Source organism: Eucyclogobius newberryi, unplaced genomic scaffold (genome assembly GCF_026437365.1).
Source record: "Eucyclogobius newberryi isolate DKJ021-1_F unplaced genomic scaffold, fEucNew1.0.hap1 SCAF_11, whole genome shotgun sequence".
NCBI lineage: Eukaryota > Metazoa > Chordata > Actinopteri > Gobiiformes > Gobiidae > Eucyclogobius > Eucyclogobius newberryi.
The window spans coordinates 21,701,492-21,725,837 of record NW_027315735.1 but is presented as its reverse complement, the minus strand read 5'-3'; the positions used below and the strand labels follow the sequence as shown (position 1 = coordinate 21,725,837).

General features: G+C 40.9%; 2 protein-coding genes across 2 annotated transcripts; one reads left to right on the top strand and one right to left on the bottom strand.

Annotated features, from left to right (window-relative positions):
- Nucleotides 1-184: 184 nt before the first annotated feature.
- dusp1 (dual specificity phosphatase 1) lies at nt 185-3,169 on the bottom strand. Its single transcript, XM_072438071.1, has 4 exons — nt 2,616-3,169; nt 2,248-2,393; nt 1,905-2,124; nt 185-1,276 (listed from the first exon to the last, which is right to left on the bottom strand). The coding sequence occupies exons 1-4, from the start codon at nt 3,022-3,024 to the stop codon at nt 921-923; spliced, it is 1,131 nt and encodes a 376-aa protein (XP_072294172.1). The 5' UTR covers nt 3,025-3,169; the 3' UTR covers nt 185-920.
- A 4,022-nt stretch (nt 3,170-7,191) lies between these two features.
- Nucleotides 7,192-24,185, top strand: ergic1 (endoplasmic reticulum-golgi intermediate compartment 1). Its single transcript, XM_072437950.1, has 10 exons — nt 7,192-7,360; nt 14,144-14,205; nt 16,565-16,637; nt 17,574-17,668; nt 20,075-20,199; nt 20,492-20,596; nt 21,535-21,595; nt 21,778-21,878; nt 22,221-22,343; nt 23,248-24,185. Exons 1-10 carry the CDS (start codon nt 7,341-7,343, stop codon nt 23,353-23,355), a joined length of 873 nt encoding a protein of 290 aa, XP_072294051.1. The 5' UTR covers nt 7,192-7,340; the 3' UTR covers nt 23,356-24,185.
- The last annotated feature ends 161 nt before the right edge of the window (nt 24,186-24,346 follow it).

Sequence of the window (24,346 nt, the reverse complement as noted above, 5' to 3'; positions counted from 1 at the left end):
ATGACATGAGAACGTGGCGGGGCTGAAGTTTTTGGTTCAAGCGATTCATAAGATTCCTTTGCATATGGACTGGCCAATGAGAGAATTCAAATAGATAACAGTTAGATATAGTGCGTTTTGTGTTTGCTATAATGCCATGTTTAGATGTTTTTCAAATGTACAACAAGAAAACAATTTGGTTGCATTTTCAGTACAAAAGATGAATGATTTATTCAACAGTATAAAAAACAACATTCTGCAAACATGTAAAAATATATATCAAGAAATATATTACTTTAGTTAAATAAATATGTTAGTTTACTGTCACTTCTGGCATCTCAAACCCATTTCAGACTTTCTGGGGTTCTTCTGTGTCAGCGCTGTAGTACACAGTACAAACATGAGGTATTCATTGGTCAGTTTCTTCAACATGTCAGTTTTAGCTTGGCTAGGGTACATGATTTCAAAGGCGTGTGTCAGTAATGGGAGAGCGTTGACCTTAGATTCAAGTGCCACAACAACAAAAACATGGGGATACATTCATTGTTCATCAAAAAGTTACTTCAATTGTCCAGGCTGTGTAAAAGATCTGTGTGCCACTTCTACCAGCAAGGTCGAATATGTGACCATTTAAACTAATATTCCTGAGACAAGTTTGGATGATTAGAAATGATTATCTTAAGGCAAATGTAACAATTTACTTTCAGCCATTTCTTTTGTCGTTACAACTGTGAAGTATTACTCACACATTGTTACATGGGTTAAACAGAATACTGCCTGATGGAAGCCATCAAGTATTCAATGAAATATTAAGGCCTGTGTACAGCCAAAAGCTTTGGCCAGTCAATGAACTGCTCTCAAACTATTTAGTGATAAACAGTTTGACCAAACAGTTGTTCAAAGCAGTTAATTTGTGAGTCCGTAATAAAAGTCTGTTTGTCTCAGCAGCTGGGGGAGGTGGTGATGGGGCTATGAAGGAAGGAGCGCTGTCCCGCTGACGAATGCACAGGGATGGATACGGGGAAGTTGAAGACGGTGCTGGTGTTGCCGAGGGCTGGGCTTCCTGCTTGCGAGGAGCAGCTGGAGGTGGCCAGGACCTGGGACTCAAACTGAAGGAGTTGACCCATGAAGCTGAAGTTTGGGGAGATAATGCTGCGCCGCTGTTTGACAAACTCAAAAGCCTCATCCAACTTCACGCGGTTGGTGCGCATCAGGTAGGCCAGACAGATGGTGGCGGAGCGGGAGATGCCAGCCTGACAGTGCACAAAGACACGTCCTCCCTTATTTCTGACAGAGTCTGTGGGGAAACAACACAGGATTAGGTCGACTGTACATATTTATGAGGGAACATAAACAAACGGCTGTTACAGGAAGGCAAAAAACGATTTAATTGTTACACATCCAGTTCCTATTTATATTCAAGAAGGCCCATCATGAGGCAGGAACAGTGTTAATAGGGGCGCATGGCGGGAGATGGAAGCCAATTCCCTGAGGAGTACCCCTGAATACAGACAAAAGAGGGGAACAGACCCCCACTGGGGGTATTGATCTGGAGGAAGGCCGGTCGTGACTGAGGAGAAATTGCCTTTTGTTCCAAGGGAACAAAGAGCCGTGTGTGGAGGGGCTTTTCAAACCCACCAGCCAGCCCACAACAGAACCCGCTTGGAGACTCGGCCACACAATGAAAAAGGGGCTTCTCTTTTTGAGGAATGATGATGTAATGGCTATTGTAATAGAGGGGCCTGTGCCAAGCCAGCTGGCCAGTTTTGGAGGGAACTTTTAAATTTAAACCTGGAAGTAAATAAGGAAGAAGGGGGAGGGGATAGTTGTCTGTGCTCTAACAGACTCTGAGGTGACAGTTGGGAGAGACCTCTCACATTTTGGCATTTGTAGAGTGAGCAAAAACGGCAGCTATAAACACTTACCAATAAACTCTATGGCCTCGTTGAACCAGGAGCTGATATCGGCTTTGTGGTTATCCTCCACAGGGATGCTTTTGTACTCAAAGGAGTCTTCAAAGTGGTTTGGGCAGTTGGCAGAAACATTGATAAGAGCAGTGATTCCCAGCATATCCAGCATGTCTTTTCTGGAAGCGTGGTAGGCACTACCAAGGTACAAGAAGGACAGGATTTCCACAGGACCACCCTACATAAAATAAATTAAACAAAAGATCATTAGTGGAAAAGCACAATAAAAAAAACACTTCCACAAATCTTAGGCCTACATGAAAATTCAATAAGCCTATAAAAAGACAAATAAGACACAAACCTGGTCGTAAAGGGGGGTATTACACGGACTACAGTCTGGCCCTGCACTCTCTGGGTGGCTGGAGCTGAGGGGCAGGCAGAGCCCCTGTGGAGGGGTGGGTTTGGTGCACATCTCTGGACACTCCGTGGAAAAGGCATCAAATCCACCTGTAAAAGTTAAGAATAATACAGAGGTCAGATGGCAGCAGAGGCACGCCAACATTTAAACGCAGGACTCAAAATAAACGACAACTGCTTCTGGGGCTATTTCAGAACATTGTTTACACCCTCAGCAGCTGCTGCTGTGATGACAGCTGAGGTGCACAAAGGGCACTGCTCTGTGGGTTTACGCACTTTTAAAGTGAAACTACATTTGTTTGCACTCCTTACCTTTCAGAATAAAGACACGGGCTCCACAGGGGTCCCGGCACAGAGCTGTAACAGCCACCATGAGGGTCCCGTCCTTCTTGGCTTGGCTTAAGTCCAAACTCCTGTCGTCCAGCAGCACCACAGACTGGAAGTCTCCGGACAGAAGCCGGATTCTCGTGTCCTCGTTTGGGACGATGTGCTCGAGTCCCAGGCCTCCTCTCGCCCTCCTCCGCACGATGGTGCTGAAGCGGACATTACAGGAGTCCGCGATGTGGGACGAGTTGAAAGACAGAAATGAGCGGCAGTCGAGCACAAGGCAGCTCGGGACGTCGTCCTCCAGGAGCGCGTGGAGGGACGCACAGTCGATGGTCGGGACCTCCATTATGACCATAGTAGGACGGCGGGACTGGAACAATAAATCCAAATACATAAAGCGGGACAAGTCGGAGAGGTTCCTCGGATAAGTCAGGCGGGAGTCCCTTGTTCCAAGTGGATGAGTTAAAATACTAAACAAAAAAGTGTAAAAGAGTTATTCCTTTGCTTCTTAAGTTTTCTTGATGAAGTTTTGTGTTGTCAGTTTAATTGCGAGTGGCTCTTCACTCTTGACTCCCTCACGGCCGCTTTTATATCCTTTGGCGAATGAGGCAGTGCTGACGTCACAGGCCCGCCCCTGTTGGCCAAGTGCCAGCCGACGTCATCACGCACAGCGGAGGGGCCCCTGAAACAGGACGTGCCGAGCGGGACGTCTCTGCAGAGCTGCAGCGCACGTAATGTTTATGTGGTTTGTGAATACAGTTATCTTGAGACTTTTTAGAGCGCGTGTGGTGTTGTGGATCAGTGTCAGAATCTAACCACGTTATGTGTTTGTGCAGAGCATGTACAGCAACAACAACCATGGGTGGGCCCTGGCTGACAGCAGCTTAAACTGACACTAGTATATTATTTATATCAAAATGTTCCACTCACTTATTCAATGATTTCCATTGTAGCAAACAAGATACTTTTTTAATGTATGATGCATTTGCCAAACTATGTAGAGCTGTGTGGTATGTTGGCAATCTGAACCCCAAGAAAACATGGCTTTGTTTTGCAGCCAGCCAACGGGAATCCAGGAATCTGCCAAATTTTCCATGATGATTCATGTGTTTAATTAGATTTCTATTTTGCCTCTTCACCTGAGAGTTCACAAATAACAAGATAACAGGTAAATATCTGCCACTAGGGCCATAAACGTTCAGTCTTGTTTTTATTGGCCATAGGTACATAGTGTTCAATGCGGCGAGAGTTAAGGCAGGCCATAAAGGTTAATCACTGTATAGAAATCTGAAGTCCAGTAAATTTCCACACTGTGAAAACAAAACACTGCCAGGAATAAAAGCAGAGATTGGTATCTTTTCACCATTTTATTTCTGACCTTATTATGAAAACTGGACTTTTCTCTAAAAATAAAGTCCTCTTTTTTTTTTTTTTTCACTTTGGAAACTCCTTTTGATTCGGGGTGTGGTTTAGGTCGGTGTTGTCCCATGTAATGAGAAAGGAATGATGAGATGAGCCACAAAAGTTTGGTGACGGACATTTGACTTGTTTCTTCCTTGAACTTGAGAACGGTGTGTCAGAGGTGGTTTGTTGTGAAACGTGTGTTTACTAAGCATATCTTAAAACACTGTTGTGACATTACGCAATCAGTTTTATATACCACCTCCTCTTTCATTTTGAGAATTTATGTTAAACAGTAGCCTATGGCAACACTTACGGTATGTCGCTTTTTTCCATACCCATTTGATGTACTTAAATATAGGTTATATTTTTATTTTAGACAGAAATCATTACATTTAATTTCAATTTGATATCAAGTTGTCAGTTGTTTTTGGCAGAAGTTACAGTTAATATAATAAAACAAATGGGATAAAATTTAGATCTATTTTTTAAACTTTATATGTTTAACTTGGCATGTTTTGATATTGGCTTTATTACTTTTGCCGTGTGCTATTCGATTAAAAAAAAGATTCAGTTAGTCTTCTTAAACTCAAGATCTTGAATTTTCTATTGTTTTTCTGTCCGTTTTTATTTCCTTTTGCCGTTTCTATTTTTATAAGGGACAGGTCAGACAAAGAAAATGTTATCTAATATTTCACTCTCACTATCTGCCATTCTGCCCACATATCCACTGTACTAATACACACTGGCCATACTGTTCTACTCAGGTGTGTGGAAATAGGCAGGTTATTGTGAGAGGAAAGGGGGATGGGAGAGAAAGCTTTGAGGACAGAAACTGCACCAGTCACAACATAGTGCAAAAGTTCTCTGCTCTGTGAGATGAGTCAACTGGCACATGCCGTAAGGCTGGAATGTTACACACTTATACATCAGAGAGGTCAATATGCAACGGCCCTGTACAAAACACTATGTTCTCACTTGTGTCTTACTGGCATCAGACAGGAACAATGATGATGACACAGGCAAACTTTGTCTCTTGAGGAATTTTAGAACTGATGTTTGACCCATTTCTTAATTCTGTTGCCTTAAACTTGTGTTCTTTCATCAAACTAAAATACTATTTCTGTTGTTTTCTTTACTCTAACCACTATTGCAATTAAAAATGGGTGTTGCAAATGTATAACTGGCACGTTTAGCTAAGCTTAAAATGTCTGTAAATAGATGATGATTTCTCTTGCCTTTTATTCCCACGATAATCAGCTCAAGTTTGTGTTCAAATTCAGAAAAGGAAGTGAAAGAGAGGATGATACAGAGGCATTTCCTGCGGTTCCACCACACTGTGCTTGCTGTCAAACAGTCGACTTACTGACATTGTCACTACGGGCAACGCTGAACTCTCTGGGAAAATACAGGGTCTGTCCACGAGTTTTGTACCCCAACATTTTGCAGATTATACTACTGGAGCGCATAGTTTCAACCACAGCAAAACTTTGAGTTTTCATTGAGCGTTGATGTAATAAGCATTGTTTTTTTTGTTTTTTTACTATTTAGGTGTAAGCGATTTTGTAAAAATTAGTATACTTAATTTGTGTTTCCAAATTAAACTTTTTTCTAGCCTAATGTTATTTGTATTTGGATCATCTTATCACTTGCTGGAGTGTACATATACATAAAGACCTTTTTGACAGAGGCATTATTAAATCAAATGTCAAAAAAATAATACATTAATTTCTGATTTTCATCAATGATTCACATTGTTTGTAAATATTCTCAATCTAGAAGCCCTACATTACCATATTTCACTCTTTATTAGCATGATATTGTCAATTCTTTGACTTTTGACTAAAATAAAAATACTAATAATATAATAATAAAACTAATCACTGACTAGTGGACCATAACATGGTAAAGGTGCACTATGTAGGCCTAACTTTTCTGGGGGAGGATCTACCAACCAAAGGCATACACAATAATAATAACCAAACATTTAAACACAAACCAAAACTATCCTGTTCAGTCCTCATCCCTCTCATTCACTTGTCCCAACATATTTCTACACGCACTGCTCTACGTCATCCTCTCCTTCCACATCCTCAGTGTAGCAATATCTATGGGGAGCAATGGGCCATGTCAATGAACAGTTAAAACTAAAAAATAATATTAAATCTAGTTTGAATGAGGAAAAAGTCCTCAAAATGTGACAAATAACAGGAAGTTAAACTTGATGGATTGGATTTCTTCCATATTTTCAATGAGCCTAGCACATGTGACCAGTCCAGTGCTTATGAACACAGGTTTGTTCGGGTACTTCAAGTCTGTCCCCAGCAGACACAGCCTGGATGACATGGGCAGGTCCCAGTTAGCGGCCCTGTATTAAATAGTCCACCATCTTCTTCCATATCAGCAGAACCAAAGGGTCCGATAAAGGCTGTAGAAATGTACCTGTATCTTCACTTTCAGAACGCATTCCTAGCATCCTTATTATTCACTGTGATGAGTCTGTAAGCACTTTTCACAACTTTCAGAGGCCAGAGCGGAGTTTTGCCATCACACCATTGCTAACAATAATTAGCATGCACACCAGCCTCACCCCCTGGTTTGTAGTGCATAAAATGCTTCATAATTGAAATCAGACCCTTAGAGCTGCTTTGATAATATCTTTACAGGGACAGAACATATTTCACTTTATTGCATAACTTTTAAACATGTTTATCTCCATGGAGACAAGCCGTCGATGGCACCAGGCCATATTACATGTCAGATCTGTGGAGAGGCGAGCCTGCTCACAGTAAAGATACATGTTTTTATGGGTAATTTTAAACAGTAAAAATAATAACATCCAATCCAATCCTGAATAAGTGCAAGATTGAAAGGTTTATTAATGTTATTAATTATAATAATTATGGGTAACATCTCCATGGAGACAAGCGGGTTGCTAAAGGAAACATAGTGCACCTTTAAATAGTCTTATAAACAGACCATTCATTTGTTCGTTTTACGTTAGTGTTTATTTGAAGTGGCTCTTTAGTCATCTATCAGCACTCACTATACGACTCAGACAGTTTACGCAAACTAACTAAATTAGATTAAATACATAGTTTTCAGTTTAGTTATGGTCGGAAGGAGAATCACGAGTCCCCGGAAACCCTCTTCTTCTCAGCCAATCACATCGTGCAAAGCGTCCTAAGCTGACGTCAGCCCGGTACCGATGAACTCCCGGTAGCAGCGAAGACATCCCATTTATAATCGCCTTTTGCTTATAGTTTCATCCCGTTAAATCCCCGTCGTGTCAGACGTGAAAACACCATCATGCCGTTCGATGTGCGGAGGTGAGTGTGCGGTGTTTGCGGCGTGTGTGTGCGGAACGTGTGCGGCAGATGTGGCGTTTAGCGCACTCTCCCGTATGTGTGCGTGTGTGTGTGTGTGTACGAGCGGCTAGCATGATGTTCACGTGGGAGTCACCGGGGATCTGTGTGGGGTTTAACGTTCACCGCGGACGACTTTTGTTTCATTACCAACAAAGAAAAGTTCATGTGTGTTTAGTTTTGAGGTGACGTTTGCGACACGTCGCTCCGGTTTGCGGCCCCGAGGCTTCCCGACACTTCCTTATGTCAACAAAGAAAGTGATCTGTATCGGTTTACGTCCAGCGGTGTCACAATCCCGTTTGTTTTTCACACAACAAGCCTCTAATACACACACATGTCCATTCGGTGCCCACGGGCTCCAATAAACACTGCTCCCGGGGTCACGGTGACTCACTGATTCCATTGAAACTTCACCAAAACAGCTGATCGCCACACCTCTCCACGTCAAACATTACCTGAGAGAAACACTCTGCCCTGATCGAAGCAAAGGATGTTTGTTTAACTTTATTTATAACCTGAGTCGTCTTACATATTGACTCACTCATTGTCACTCGACCCTGTCACACTGTTTTAACCCTAAACTCATTCATTCCCAGTGGATCACAGCACATGAGAAATAGTCCTTCCATTTCATTTACTTTGGGATTAGGGACGTCAGGATTAATTGGTTAATCGATAATCAGGATTATTCAGGTAACGTTATAATCGTAAAAATAAAAAAATAATACCCTGTAAAGATTTTAGAAGCAAAAATTGATATGTTTAGTTCAATATATAGCCCTAAAAATACACCTGAATGGCTGTCTTGGTCAAATTTAACTTTATTTTGTCTTTCAGAAAGTTACATTTTGGTAAAGCCGCTCTCAAACTTGAGGAATAGACACAGGAACGAAAGAAAATGAAAGATTTCACTGTTGTATTGTCACGGTATCAATAATCATGAATAACTGTTAAATCGTGATGTTTTTTCCTCACAATAATCATAACACTAAAATGTGATTGTGTGACATCCCTACTTGGAATTTAAGTCGGTCGATATCCTGGTAGAGACTGAAAATGGCATAATTGACGTAAAACACAAATAACATGCCTTTCAAGTAGCTAAAGGACTGATCTGTATAATAAATATCCATACATTATGAGACGTTTTGGACAAATCATGGCCAGTAAGTTATAGTCTTACTACATCAATTTGTAGGACCCATTGGTGGAATTAATTTTATAGAACCATATTTTTTATCCGGTTCGACATAACAAACTCTTTAGGCCTTTTAGTATTAATAACAATCTACAAGGACACTGAGAGATTATTACTGAACACTCGGCTTCTGTCATTACGTGTTACAAATTCAATATATAGAATATCTCTTATAGAGGATGGAATCTATTTTGAAATGCCCTTTTGAAATTAAAGTTATTGAAGTTATTTTTGTCATATTTAACCCAAAATGCTCAGGTTAAGTGATAATTAAATGTTGACTGTACTAGTGGTAAATTATGTTCTATCTAGGGGTGGGCGATATTGGCAAAAATTTCAACCTCAGACGATAGTATGTAAAACCAACCAAAATGTGTTAAAACTTGCCTTTTAAATGTATAATTTTAGTTTGAATTAAATTTAAAATGTCAGTAAATGCATATAAATATCTCCTTATCTGTGTTTGGGGCTGCTGAATTGTTGCTGGTTTCGCTCTTCCAGGTTTAAGTGCGTAATGTTAACTTTACTCCAGCAACTTATGTGTGCAACAGAAACGAGACGTGGGTTACTGGCAGCGGGAGGTTTTTGAAACTGTTGCAAAACCTATTTTTGAGACTCGTTTCTCAATCAGTACAGTTTCCTTTTTTGTTTGAGTAGTGACTTCACTGATGTGTCACTCATATATTTGTTTTATGTATATTTTGCCCGCTGGCCCTGCCCAAGTGTATGAAGTGTCAGACGGCTCCTCACATTATGTCATGTGTTTGCTCGCGTAGGTGTCGTCGTGTGGCCGCTGAGGTCAAGTGTTTGCTCCAACTCTTAGGTCATGGATACACACGGATACTCGCAACAGCACTGACGAGACTCGCAATGTTTCTTACACGTGAACGGACACCTCGTTTTGACTCAAAGTGCACGTACATCCTCCAAATGAATAAATTAAAGCCCTGCGCACATGGGCTCCTCGTCATTTATGATGTGAGCTCGGTATTAACTTCAGTCAGAGGGCTCGATATGACTCATCTGTGAGATATGGTTTATTTAGTGGCGCTTTAAGAGAAATGCTGGTACGTCTTGTCCTTATTGTCATCATTACCAAACATCTGAGCGGTGATGATATCTGAGTAAACAACCCACGTCACGTTTAGTCGAGGCGTCTTCTCAGAACGTTTCCAGTGAATATGTACGAGGTGAAACTGAGGCCTGGTCACACGCACTGATGGGGGATGTAAATAAGCTTCTAGAGAACAAAACCGATCAAAACAAGTGTCCATACGATACAAAATGACTACTTTGAAGCTGTAAGATGCGGTGCAGAAATATTCATAGGTATAATCTTGGCTCCTGAATAGGGCTGCAACAAGTTAATTAATTGTAACTAATCAATTATAGAAATAGTTACTTAAGTAATCGAATAATCGTTAACTGGTCAATACACAGAATCTAAAACATGCCTTGAGATGAGAGAAGAGGTTTTATTACTTATTTTTTTCTGATGAAAACACCCTTTCATCTGTAAATGATCTCCACCAGGATGTCCTCAGATCTATCCTTTTACGTTTTAAATAAAGAATAATTACTAGACTGATCGATTTACAAAAATAATTGTTCTTTGCTGCCCAACTGATCTGATATCTTTCTTCTCATTTAATGTTGGTTGTGGAACTTAGTAGCCAACTTTCCTTTCCAGGGGCTCATTTTTGGAAACATCCTAAGTTAGTCCTAAAACAGAATCTTACTTCTATTTTGGTTTTCCCTCAAATTAAAGCTCAGAGTTAGTGCCTCTGACAGGTCGGACGACTCATTGATCTAAAATGCAGTTGAGATAAATATATGTAGAATTTTGCTAATGGTAATACAAATCTTATCTCAGAATATTACAAATATTATATACTTTATAATTTCACTTCCTGATTGTAATTGATGACATCACACTAGGAAAATACCCAGCAACCACTGGCCAAAAACAAATCTAATGTCACTGTTTTTTTTTTTTATTATTTAGTAAATTATGCCTAAACTCTGACTGGAATGACATTTTCTACAGATTTTTCTAAGTTTTCTACACAAAGACTCTCGTTTGGTGTAAAATTATCATGTATTTGTACAACAGGTACAAATACACCAAATAAAATCAAAACTAGAAAATGGATAAAAACCTGTCATACGCACTTTAAAGCCCGTACACCAATTAAATGTTGCTTGAATAAGATTTTCGGTAAGTTGGGTCACTTGACAGTTTACTGAAAATTCTACAAATCGATGGCAGAGGAAAGTAACAGAAACATCTCGGCGGCTTTGGAGTGCGTGTTTATAGTAGTGACATTACCCTGATCTATTTTAAACCGTCATCCGTATACCCCGGATCTTGTTTCCAGAGTTTAAGCGTCCAGACGACCTACATCCGGTTGTGGCTATTTACAGTAGACGTAAAGCTGTCCGTCGAGGCGCATGTGACCACCAGAGACGGATCGTGTAACGCTTCGGTAATGCGACTTCAACCCGACCGCTAAAAATACGCACCGACCAATCAATGCTGCAACCGAAGGTGGAGCGACGCAGGGCTCTTTGTAAGCTTGGATCCGCACCGCTGTCTTTTTTAGGGCATCGGCCGCGAGTCGTGTTGCTGCAAACAATCACGCGCGATTTTAGACTGGCAAACTGACAACGCAAGCTCACGTCATTCTGCTTTCCGTGCATTCTTTCAACAACACTTGCAGAGAGTTAGAATTACTTTTATCGAACTCAAAGCAGGGGGATGGGGGGGAAGGGGGGCCATGCGGTGACTATGACGCGTTGCAGTGAGTAGGCCCCCGTCTATCTGCACATCCGAGGAAAAGGATATAGATTGAACTCTCGCTAAAAACTGCAGGAATCAATCAAAAAAACACTTTGGGCACATATATGATGCACCAGTAGCACTGTAAGAAGGTTAAAGGCTCTGAAAAGTCGATTTTGCATGATATGGGACCTTTTAAATAACCTTTAACTTTAAACTTTTTGGAGTTTAATTATCATTTGATTTTTGCCCTTTGTTATTTTTGTATTATTGTAATGCGCGAGCTACTGTGTCCAAGTAATTCCAATCAAGAAGGTTTGTCCCAGTGCTTCCACTTAAAGGTGGAATGGATGATTTTTTTCAGCAAATTTTTTATCATATTTCCTCGTGGCGTGGGTAAATCATTTGTCCTGCCACGTATCCATCATAAAACGCACCTACCGCTCACCTGCAGCCGCGTGCGGTTTGTCCCCACGTTTCCGCGTGCCTAAGCGCATTGATCTATCATAATATAGTTCCCTCAGTGTACGGGGCAAAATGAAGACGGAGAAAGACAGTTCGAGCTGACGCAGAAGTGGACAGAAATCTACGGGAGACGAGCGATGCGATGCGCTCCGTTGCGCTAATAAACAAACGCACGTGTGTGTTGTATCAGTCCGCACAGGGGAGTGCGCATGCGCACTTCCGCCTGCCTTCTCAAATCGCTGAAAAATCATCCATACCGCCTTTAAGGACTCAATTTAGGACTTTTTTCTGGACTTTGAACCACAGGTGTTACATTAGAGGCTGGAGATTTATATAGCTGTTTTTAGTCTTAACATAGCAAATTAAAAAGCGTACAAAAAGCTACTTGTAAATAAATGTGACAGTCTAATTGTTTAAGGGTAAAACATGACTGAGCTGCTCTTTGTTGTTTGTTAGCCTGAGATCAGCTCTGAATCTGTCTCGGTCTCACTCATCACCTTGATATATTGTGCACATATGCAAAAACTATGCAAATATATGTCACTCCGAAACTCCAGCAAACTCACTCTAGGCCTTTTACATTCTGCTGTTGTGCATAAACATCTCTATAATCTAAATGAAAGAATGAGTCGACTAATAAAAATGTAGGTTCACTAAAACGCCATCGGCCAACAACTAAAGTTTGTCGGCACTAATTGAAACGCAACACCTTAGGAATAGGATGATGCCAGTAAATCCTTTTCTGAATGAGCCATATATGCATGAGGTGTAATAATAAAGAACAACACTTAATTTGTTTGTTAGTATCATTTATGAGTAGGATATATGCATTATTCAGCCATTTACAGCTTGGATGTGAATGCATTACCCAAATAGAACACAAAAAGTAACCCGTGCGAAGAAAAAAAGATGCACAGGATAAATATTGAGCCCCAAAAAATATTGTTCAATCTTTCATTAACTGAAGTCTGATTATTAATTGAGATATGCCTGACTGTGCGTGTCCCTGATTGGCTACTCCACTTGTCAAACACCAGTCCAGACTACAGGCCTTGGTAAACTATTAGAGACGTGTGTATTCTTGGCGGGCCTTGCAACCCCTTCAGGACGTCTGTTGTCTATTGTCCCGCTCTTCCTGGCCGACTTGCCTCTGGCTAAGCTCACCGCACTGGGACATGGGACCAGTAAGTCGTATAGATGTGGCTGATATGAGGCAAGCCACCCGAGGCTCTGGGCTGTAGAAAGAGCATAAATACGGCTGCAGCAAAACAAACTAAAACGGCAAGAGTCTGGGCTGGACAGGAAGCCCTCTGTCCTGTTTCCTCTTTTTTTCCCTTGTGTCCACTGTGAGAACTCCATAAGCAGCTCCCAAAGTGCACTGCACCTCAGCCCGGGCCCACACTCGGAGGAGGAGGAGTTTATTTTCTCAGTTTGGGGTTGAATTGGTTTCACTCCCCAAAAAGGAAGAAAACTGAATCGTCTTCTTCTTTAGACGGCACGAAACAAAGACATTGTTGAGCAATAAAAACACATTTAACCGAATAAATGCACGTAGAGGTGGGCAAAAATGAATATCTCGGCACACAATATGTTAACGATGTATCAGGAATTTGCATTGTGCCTGTAAATTTCTAGGTTGAGGTTCAGGTTTAGCACAAATAACACAACTTGACCATCTAATTTGAAGCTGAGAAATATAACTGTATGATTACACTACACGTTTCTGTCTCTTTGAATACATTTTTTGTAGTTTTAATGTCTGACTACCTGTATAATACTTGATATTCCAATTCTGTATACCTCCAAAAAGACTATTGCAATGTCCATTTTTCTATTTCCCTCAAACCTCCAAATGCAATGGTCAATGGTTATACTGTGGAACATTCCAAGCCAAAGTAATGACCCCAAAACCCTTCCACCAGAAACTCTTTTAAATCGTTTAATCTTTTGACAAAGTTCACCTGATTGGCATTTATACTGTCGTTGGCATGTGGCCTGACATATTAGTAGATTAGATTGGCGTTTGTGCTTCATCTTTGCGCGGCGTGTTTATACTGAGGGTGTTTTGGGGTCAGGCCGGCATCACAAAGCTCACATTGAGAGAGCGAGTCGGTGTCTTGTAAAAACCTTCACCGTCTGGGCCTCGGTCCAGAGCTAACATTCCAGCACACGTCTGTAATATTACACAGGCCGAGGAGGACACAGTGTGCTCTTTTCCTCGGCACGTATTGTTTATGTAGTGCTCTCCTCTTTTTTCACCTCTCTTCTTGTGTTTTTCCACCTTTTCCTCTTTTATCGTTGCAGATTTGACATCTACAGGAAAGTGCCAAAAGATCTCACCCAGCCCACGTACACAGGAGCCTTCAGTGAGTAGTCTTCAGCATGCAAATACTTACTTGTGTCCTGTAAGAATACTAAACAATTCAGTTTGTCATTTTAAAAACTAATGTCCACATCCACAAACATACATGGAAAGCAATCAAATTAGGTTAATAATTAAAGTTGTGATGATTAGGTCTTAAATGTTTTGAACTGGTCTTTAAAAGGCATTGCATTTTACTTAATGCTTCTTGCATATAGCTGTGTAATGATACAAAATCATTCACAGTTTAAGATAATCCTAAAATAAGATAATCCTTTATTGTCCACACATGGGGAAATTTCATGGGCAAATTTCATTATGCCATTTTTAGTTGCAATGTAGTACAAAGTTCAAAGGTAAAGCTGTTATGGTATTACATACAATTCCCCAAACATCTAATTTTATGAAGCAAGCGGTTCTGTTTTTCTTTCTTTTAATGCAAACAAAATCCTATTACCGGTATAACAGGACTCAAACGTTTACTTTACACAATACCTTTTATACTCATCTAAAGTTCTATATTTCCCGACACTCCATAATGACTTTTTACTAATCTAAAGATCGACATTTGAACAAAGACATCTTTTTATCGTCAACCTTTAATCATCAAGTATGACACTCTCTTGGGCTTATGGTATTAACTGCAATGAAGAAAATGCCAGTAAATTCCTTCAAAGAGGCGTAGTATTCGAGGAATATTTGAAACGTATTGGACAAGTACCCGCTTGTCCCGCGGGTACTCCGTCAGTGTAGTACTACCCGCAGCGGTGTAACCAGTCAGTCAGGAATGATAGCGATCCGTGTTTTGTTGCTGCAGGCCCTGAACAGGTCATCAGTGGGAATTTTGATTAGTCTTCCTGTCAGACCTTGTGTTTTCCAAAGCGTCAAACTCGGAAGGCATTGATTATTTGCTGATTCACTGGATCAAAAGTATGCAATGAGGCATTCCTGGCGCCCGTTGATTGTTGGTCGGCTGAATTAGTCATAGAAAATATAAAGTTAAAACAGATCATTTTGTAACGGCGTGACAGTTTCCTGACGGCTTTTGGTGGGAATGTTTTCACTTATGCTACAGTGCAGTTTCCACCCAATAGGAAGTAAGTCAGGAAGCACTTCCGCTACACAGCCCACTCCCTTCCTGTCTCCACACCTCGAGAGCGCTGTCTGGGCCTCGAGAGCACGGAGTTTAGACCAGAGCGTGCCTGCGCCCTGATCAGATCACCAGGCCCTCTTTTTCAAAAGGTCAAATACGTGACCTCCATCTGCTTTTGTTTCTTCGTTTATGTAAAGGCCGCATTCCACTCAATTGTCGCGGTGTTTACATAGAACAGCTTGTTTTTTTGTCCTACCGCGTCATCTGTTGCAAATGTTATGCTTTTTAAGGACAAAAGACACATTATTTCAGATAGTGGTTGTATTAAAACTATAAATTGAAAACATACTGTAGAGTGCAAGGCTAACATTCAGTATACTGCGATTATCTGTCCTTTTGTTCCAGTGAGAAAGCTTCCTCTGTTTGAACCGTGTTGACATGGGCACACATGATACGCCCACGTCTGATAAACCAGTGAGGAACTGTGGTTTAAACGTCTCGTCCTTTTGTTATAAGCTTTGTTAATCCTAGTCTATTGTAACCTGGGAAGAATTACTGTTTGGTGGACATGAATTAGTGGCCTTTGAGTCATAGCAACACACCCTATTGTTTGTGAGTTAAACATCAGCTTATGTTGAGCCTGCACCGACCGCAAGTTTGGCTCTGACGCCGTGCCAACCACAAAGTCGTGTGACGCGGCCAGTCCCCGGCGACAGTTGCCACGTAAACACGACTCACCTGCTGAGTGAGGGCTTTCTTCCGGACCCTCTTCACACCACAGCCGCTTTCATCTTTTATCTTGACACAACATTAGTTTGACACGTGAAGTGAAGCGGGTGCCTCCACCCTCTCGCCCTTCTCTGCGCCACAACACGTCTGACCTACTTCTCTGTAACTTTTCATTGTCGTTCATCCCGAGCCATTATCTTGTTTCCTCGGGATGAGCCGTGTTTTGGGTAAACGCCTCATGAGCTCACCTCTCAAACGGATCTGCTGCGATGGCGGCCCGTCGCGCTGGCATTTAATGTGTAATTGGTGTAGGAGTCTCTTTGTAAGCGTGCGTAATGGCAGAGCTAACACCACCACTAAACGGCTATTTCGGGTACAGTTTTATGACAGTGATTTCATTAATGTCAAGCGCTTAGATCAGTTTGCATCATCTCCCGGTGCAATTCAAATTAAACCCGACGCGCTTATTAATCCCCGTTTGATATTCAATGCGTTAAATGTGCAAACAAGCTGTTCATTACTGCCTCTTCTTTACCCACAGTTTCCATTCTCTGCTGCGTCTTCATACTCTTTCTGTTTCTCTCTGAGCTGACCGGATTCATTGCCACAGAAATGTAAGTATTAAACCCGGTGCACGTCCCTTTTTGCAATATCCTGGATCGGCAAGAGTATCAAAGTAATGTTAATTTGCCGTCACATGGGCTCGCCGCGCGGTGCCCAAAATGCACAATAGGCGCCACATCATTATCGCCGGGGCCCTAATTACACCGAGCCAATGGTGTAACCAATGAAAAGAGTACATTTTCTGTCAGGAAATTGTCTTTGTGCGTCAGCCGCTTGGCGCTCTGTAATAAGGGATGACATTGGAAGGGAGAGACAGGAAGGAAATTACTCAGTGAATGACACACGCGTGCTCCTTTTTTCATCTGACAAAGTGATGTTCTGCAGGGCGTTGATTCCTTTTTTTTAACTATGTGGCAAAGAAAGATGTGCCAAGTTGTCAGAGAAGCCAAAATGACAATTAAAATGGTTACGTTAAGTGTAATTAGGGATGTCAAGATTACCGATATTTGGCTGATCAATAATCACGATGAACACAAGGAATAAGAAATCATAATTGTGAATTTTCAAAGTAAAAATTAAGTTGCTTCGATTCACTCAGAACTAAAAAGTAAGCATGAATGTTAAGTAAAAGTGAAATGTCAAATTACTTTTTTATTTGGTGTTTTTTATTCAGATAATTCGATTTTATAACGCTGCTCACGTAATAATGGTAAATAATAGTATTAATTATTAGAGAAAGGGAATGACAGAAAATGATCGATGTTCTCGCAATAATTTAGGAAACAAAATAAAATAACTAGACTTCGCATGTTTTTCTTCAGTAGATGGTAAATGTCTTAAATTGGTAACATTATGAAAACACTAATATGTTAACTCAAATACTCCCAAAACTATGAAAGGCATTTGATCGACACTAAACTTGGAACTTCCATGTGTTTTGTTCCTAAGCAAAACGATGATGATTGAAACGATGTTGTTCTCTCCAGAGTGAATGAACTGTACGTGGACGACCCCGACAAAGACAGCGGCGGGAAGATCGAAGTCAGTTTGAACGTCAGTCTGCCAAACCTGCACTGCGACTGTGAGTGCACTCGTCTGATCCACCTCCACCACACTTCCTGTTTGCATGTTTCACTTTTGTTTATATTCCCCCTGGCAGCAGCGTCGACGCGCTATCGTACACTATCATAAGTCGGGTGGTTTAGGATGACGCGCCGCGCTGGCCGAATGCGAACGATAAGGATGAAAGTGCAGACAATCAGAGCCACATAATGGTTTGTTTACGCGGCTCCGTTGTGGCGCGCTTCTCGATGTCACCAGAGAGTCGACGCGCCGGGGCCCTGTCTGCGCTCGGGACGAACATAAAGACCACTGTGTCCCGTTTACTGTACGCACCACTGCCCTTCCAAAATACAGCAAATCCAGAGCCAGTCATTTCAAATTGTTTGTTTGTTTTGGGTTTTTTTTGAGAGAGAGATTTACAGCCAATTGTCTGTCAGTAAAAGCACGTCGTTTGGAGCGGAGTTTAGACTTTGGAGGAAGAAATATGGTGTTTTTATGTCTTGTTTTCACGACATTAAGATTGAAAGCCATATTTGATTGTTTGCAATAAGGAAAAAAAGTAATATAATTGTGATTAATCATTACGAGGAAAATGAACGCCCTGCCCTACAGTTATCTCAAATAAACACGACAAGTCTTAACTAGCACTAGCACTACTGGCACTAGCTTTAATGTTTATTGTTACTATTTTTTATAACAGACTTTAAGGGGTTCTGCGAAACAGTATCTCGTTTTGATTTTGTTTTGGTTTGTTTAATTTATTCTATTTAAATTACAGAATGGTCACATCAGAGCTTACGGATGCAAACAGAATAATAATAAAAAAAACAATACAAGGTTAAATTCCGAAGTCACAAAAAACAAGATACAAAATGACATCTACAGAGACTGAAAAGGTACATTGATACAGCGAAGTAAGAATAAAACATGAACACTCGCACAGAGTGTCTCGTTTTTATGTGTGCATAAAAATGAATTGAATGTAGTTTAATGCTGGCACTGACGACAAAATGTAGACAACAATAACACTTCTGACACCAAAACGATAGATTAAGGGGAAAAAATGACAACCTTGTTATTCATTTGATTTAGTCAGCTTTTTTAACAGTTAATAACACAGGGACACGTTACCCTAAAGAAACGTTACTGGAGTCTTTCCTTATTCCCACATTATTTAAAAAGCTGAACACAACAGAGGATGTTAGAGGGCTCATTCAGCTCCTCTCGACTCTCCCCTTTGAAACTTCGCCTGTGACAGATTTCACAGTCGTCTTCAACACAAACGCATTCAATCGCACTGATCTCCAAAAATGGCAACGCTCATAAATACTTTGGTGGAAAATGGGCTCCAGATTTGGTTGGAGCGAGGCTTTGGCGGGCGCACAGCTGCCGCCCATGTGCGTCTCACCTCCACGTCTTTCAAGTCGCTCACGGTGATTGTACGGTGGCTGATAATTGGTTCAATACTTTGCACAAATATGGAGTCTCAAGACGAACTGGAGCTCAGACCGTTTAGGTCATTCCCTCCCAAGGCTGGATGATTGTTACGTCATGAAGGCAGCGTTTTCCCTTTTGATAAACACAATTATACTTTGGACTTCTATTTTTGGTCAAAACTATTCCAGAAGAACTGCGTGATGGTTCAAATGAGGATTCTGTCACTTTAGTCTCAGAAATTGACCTAAGACACTGGAATGGCAAATAAAAATATACAACAAAGCAAATGCTATCGTCATCTTGTAGAAATGTATTTTTAAGGAAAATAATGTTAATGGAATGTTGACCATCTTGAACTTTCTTTGTGACTTTGGTAGTAAAAATGTTAACTTTCCCTTGACATATAAAAGTGCTGCCTTTTTATGATTTATGACCTCACAGAAAAGCAGAACTCAAAATACACAATCCTGTTTCCCCTGCCCCATGCCTTTTTTGACACATTTCCATTGCAAAGTTAGTGCTGCTTTATAAGGAGAAGGCGCAAGCTCACACAAGTGCTTATATATAAACAGCATATTTTTATATTGGGCTCAGCTCGTTTTGAATGTCAAAGGCAACAGTCAACGTGAGCCTGGTTCAGGGGTTGACATCTATTCACAGGCTGAAAGGGCAACAATCCAGAGTTTTCCATTCAGGAGTAGAGCTAGGCATCATATTATGTCATGAGTGTTGTTTAAAGACATGTTTTAACACATTTCTGCATTCTTCTGTTTATCACTCAAACATAATGAGAGATTTTCATTCTCAATAGAAGCCCATGCCGGAACAAACGGCTCCCAAAGTGGAAACTGTATTGTTTATCAGTTGACGTTGACACTTTAGAATACATGGAATCTGAAAAAAAAGGATGTCCATAACTTCCTTCTGCCGTTCGTTTTTTTATGTCCGAGACGGTCAATAATGCGTTGCTTTTCATGGTGCTTTGCAGTGGTGGGTCTGGACATCCAAGATGAGATGGGACGCCATGAGGTCGGTCACATCGACAACTCCATGAAGGTCCCTCTAAACCAGGGCACGGGCTGCCGCTTTGAGGGAGTTTTTAGCATCAACAAAGTAAGTGCGACTCCGAATGCGCTGTGATTTAAATGTCAGACGAGGAACCAGCTTCTTCCTCCTCACTCAATCGAGTACAGCTCAACCACGTCACTTGTTCCACTACTTTTAAAATGATTAACTCAAACTGCAGTGGGAATATGCAAAACGTGTGAAATGTGCGTGATTCTTTCCGAACAGACCAGGCAGAGTTTCCACAGGGCCATGTTCTTAAGTTGGCTGATGGTTAACAAAGTGCAACAAGTGCAAGCTCTTTCAAACTGGTTCATCTGTGTGTTTGTGCGTTTTGAAGGTACCAGGAAACTTCCACGTTTCGACCCACAGCGCCACGGCCCAGCCACAAAGCCCAGACATGACGCACTCAATCCATAAACTTGCCTTTGGAGAAAAACTACAGGTGTGTAACAAATTGACAAAGTGTTGCATTGTTTTCTTACATTTAGGTTTGAAGGACACATTTTATGCTTTTTTAAGGTACTTAGTATTTAAGTGTAACATAAGTGGGAATCACAGGATCCTCACGATTCCATGCAATACACGGCTCACAATACAAAAATATCACGATTTTGCGATACACACAATGATCAATATATTGCTCATGATCTACTACGATATATATCACAATTTTTTTTTAAAGAACCCAATATATTTCAACAAAAAAAGTTGTTAAACCACAATCTCCGCAGACTCAAAATGAAATGCACCCATTTTAATCATCAAACCAGTCAAAATATCAAATGTTTCTCGTAAACAAGTTTCCATTGTTTAAATAAGCAACAAAATTGTAGTGCGGTCACAAAATAATTCAGGAAATTACACCAAAAATATATATTGATACGGTAGCCCACAATATCGATACTGTATCACCAAATTTAGCATCGTGATATTTTGGCACACCCCTGTACATTTTGTACATTGCCCAACGCCGTATTGTTCTGAAACTGGCTTATAATAGAAACCAGTGCATTGACTTCCTGTGCAAAAATTTACGAGCCTCTTCACTTCACCGTAACAACCAGTGGACTGTCATTTATGTTCGTCCAAATGGTAACTTCACTTTTAGTTCAGGTAGATGAATTCAGCGACCGCCATGTTCCCTCAGACAACAGCGTCCGCCTCTGTCAACGCCCAGACACAGAACACGTAATGGAAGCAGTCGTAGTGTAACAAAGAGCTGACAATAACATGTTTTTATTTTTGAAAAGTGGCCACATGGCATTTTAGAACATGTAACGACATTGTAACGAGGTTAAAAGCTCATTAAAGTTGATTTCGCTGAATCATTTCCTTTTCAAATTGCAATAATAACAGGCATTTCCTTTCTTTTGTCCGCAGGTACAAAAGGTCCAGGGGGCGTTTAATGCATTGGGAGGCGCGAACAGGCTTTCATCAAACCGTAAGTACAGCGCCACACCTGTGCCCCCTAAAGCGCCTGCTGACATTTACCCTGTGTTGACACGATGCGGGACGCTGTAATGGGACAGTGGAAACATAAAATACGGGCGTGTTTGTCACCTTTTTAAGTCAAAGTGCATTTATTTACAACCATTTTATGTGTTTTTTACTTTCTTTTGCCAGCGCTGGCCTCCCACGACTACATCCTCAAGATCGTTCCAACAGTTTATGAAGATCTATCGGGCAAACAGAGGTTCTCCTATCAATACACCGTCGCCAATAAGGTACTCTAGTCCAGGAAGTCCCTACTATGACTTAAGCTTGTGTTGTTTACCAGTGCGCTCACCCCTAGTGATGGGAAACTAGACTAAACTGGCGATGAGGGTGTGAGCAAAATCAAAAAGTAACAATCCCAGTCATGCCCTTAAAAGCTCAGGTTGTTCCTCTAAAACTCTTGTTATCATGTGGCGAAACGTTGAGATAAACTGTTAAACGATCGACCTTTATCTCTATCATAAATCAGATTAAAGTTCTTTGTTTTGATGCATTTCCTCCTCGCCAGGTTTGCCTCCACTGCACACAGCGATATCACCAACATGTTTTGTTTTTTTTGTTTGCCCCAACAGGAGTATGTCGCCTACAGTCACACGGGCAGGATCATCCCGGCCATCTGGTTTAGATACGATCTGAGTCCAATCACTGTCAAGTACACGGAGAGGAGACAGCCTTTCTATCGATTCATAACAACAGTAAGTTATCTATTTAAAAAGGGAAAAAAAGGTTGTCGTTCCATTTGAAGATTACGACCGTGGCGTTGACTTTTTCCGCTCATAATTTGCCAAACAATCTGCGCAAATGCTTTTGAATACAGTAATCTGGGGCGCGTTTGCAGCTGTAAAATATTTAATTTCACATTTCCAGTTGAAAGCTTAATGGTTTTCATGAATATAACAATAAGAGTGGCAAAACCTGATTCGACCCTGTGACAAAATGACCAAACTCGCAGAGTGTTACATTAAAGTAAATGGTTGTCTGTGCAGTGTTTGCTCAAACATTGGGCACGGACCTTTTCCCTCTAACTACTCCGATTGGTCGACCTCAGTTGAGTGACAGATGGGTTTTTACCAATCGCAGTGACATGGTAATTCTGACTGACTCGAGCTAAAATCATAATTGTATCTTTGGACCACGATGTAGGCTTTTTGTCCAAACGCCTCTACACAATAAACCAGGCATCCAAAAAACTGAAATACGGCATGTCATTGGATCATTTAATCATATCATGCCTCACAAGTGTTCTCATCCTATTGTGTGAAGGGAAACGTAATCTCTTTAAATAGACGTCCCTCCCACGTGGCCTTGAATCATGATTTTAAGAAATCAAGAAGATTTCTCCCTGACAGATGACGGCGTCACACATGTCAATCATGAGCGTTTCCATTGTTTGTCCTGAGCGTTGTTTGAGTTCACGGTGACTTTAGCCTGTATCAGCGATGAGTGAGCTTACAGTGTGATCATGAGTCACAACCGGAGTATGTGAGTCAAGCTTTCATAGATTCTACCTCAAACTGGACTCTGTGGCAATCAGCTGATGTCAACCTATTAATAACTTATAGAGCGCTTAAACACACATATATTTTCTCTGTGCTGCAGATATGTGCCATCGTAGGAGGGACGTTCACTGTAGCGGGCATCATCGACTCCTGTATATTCACGGCGTCGGAGGCGTGGAAGAAAATCCAGATTGGCAAAATATCCTGAGACCGGCTCCGCTCGTGTGCCCGGTGATGTTGGCCCGCCGGCTAAATCAAGACCTCCTTTTTAAACTCATCACGTTGACTGATGAAAAGGCTTGCACATTCGATCTGACCACCCGGCCACGTGGCTGGATCTCTCTTTCGTAGCTGCCCTGGATTGCGTTTTGCCCAGCGACGTGCCCAATATCAGATGTCCACTTCCTTCTTGGATGTCGAGTGGCAGAAAAAGACTGTTTTGTTGTTGTGCCAAAAAAGTCTACTCGGTTTCAGGATTCAAATTGTGTTTAGAATCAAGATGGTAGGACTAATTTATGTGCGGAAATTTAGTATTTTTTTCACCAATCAAAATGTATTTGGGAGCTGAGGTTTTTGGGAAAATAATTGAGATTTTAGTGTATTATGTTATGAATCCCACAAGGGAAGGTTATTGAAGGAAGTGTTTATCTTGTATTATTTATGAGGTGAAGTAACATTTCAAGAGTTCTGTTACTGAACATAAAACCCCCGTGTGGCGTGTAAAGTAAAGTCTGAATCAGACTGCATTGTTTTGTCATTGTCATGTCTGGTTATGTCAGTTCTTTTCTCGCTGATTACATCATGTGTGGATTCAGATCACTTTTGACCCATTTTTTACCATTTTTTTAATTTTATTTTTGTTTTAATCGTTTTAATTGTTTAGATTGATCTTCTTTGGGCTTATTTTTACACGGGACATAGATTTGTTTAGTGAAACTTTATGAAGTTGATTGTTTAAACGATTTTGTTGTGTATGTTATGACAATTATATTCTCATTTACTTTGTTACTGTATATTTAGAATGAAGAGTGAACTCCTCTTCCTCTACTGAAGGTCATTTGTTTCCTATTTTGTCTTAAAATGGTATGTTCAACACAGGGCACAGTGTGTTTTGTCTGAATATACCGTGTATATTTTTTATTTTTCCATGGCTCTTCTCTTTTGTTACATTAAATCAACCTGAAAGTTTGTCCACCCTC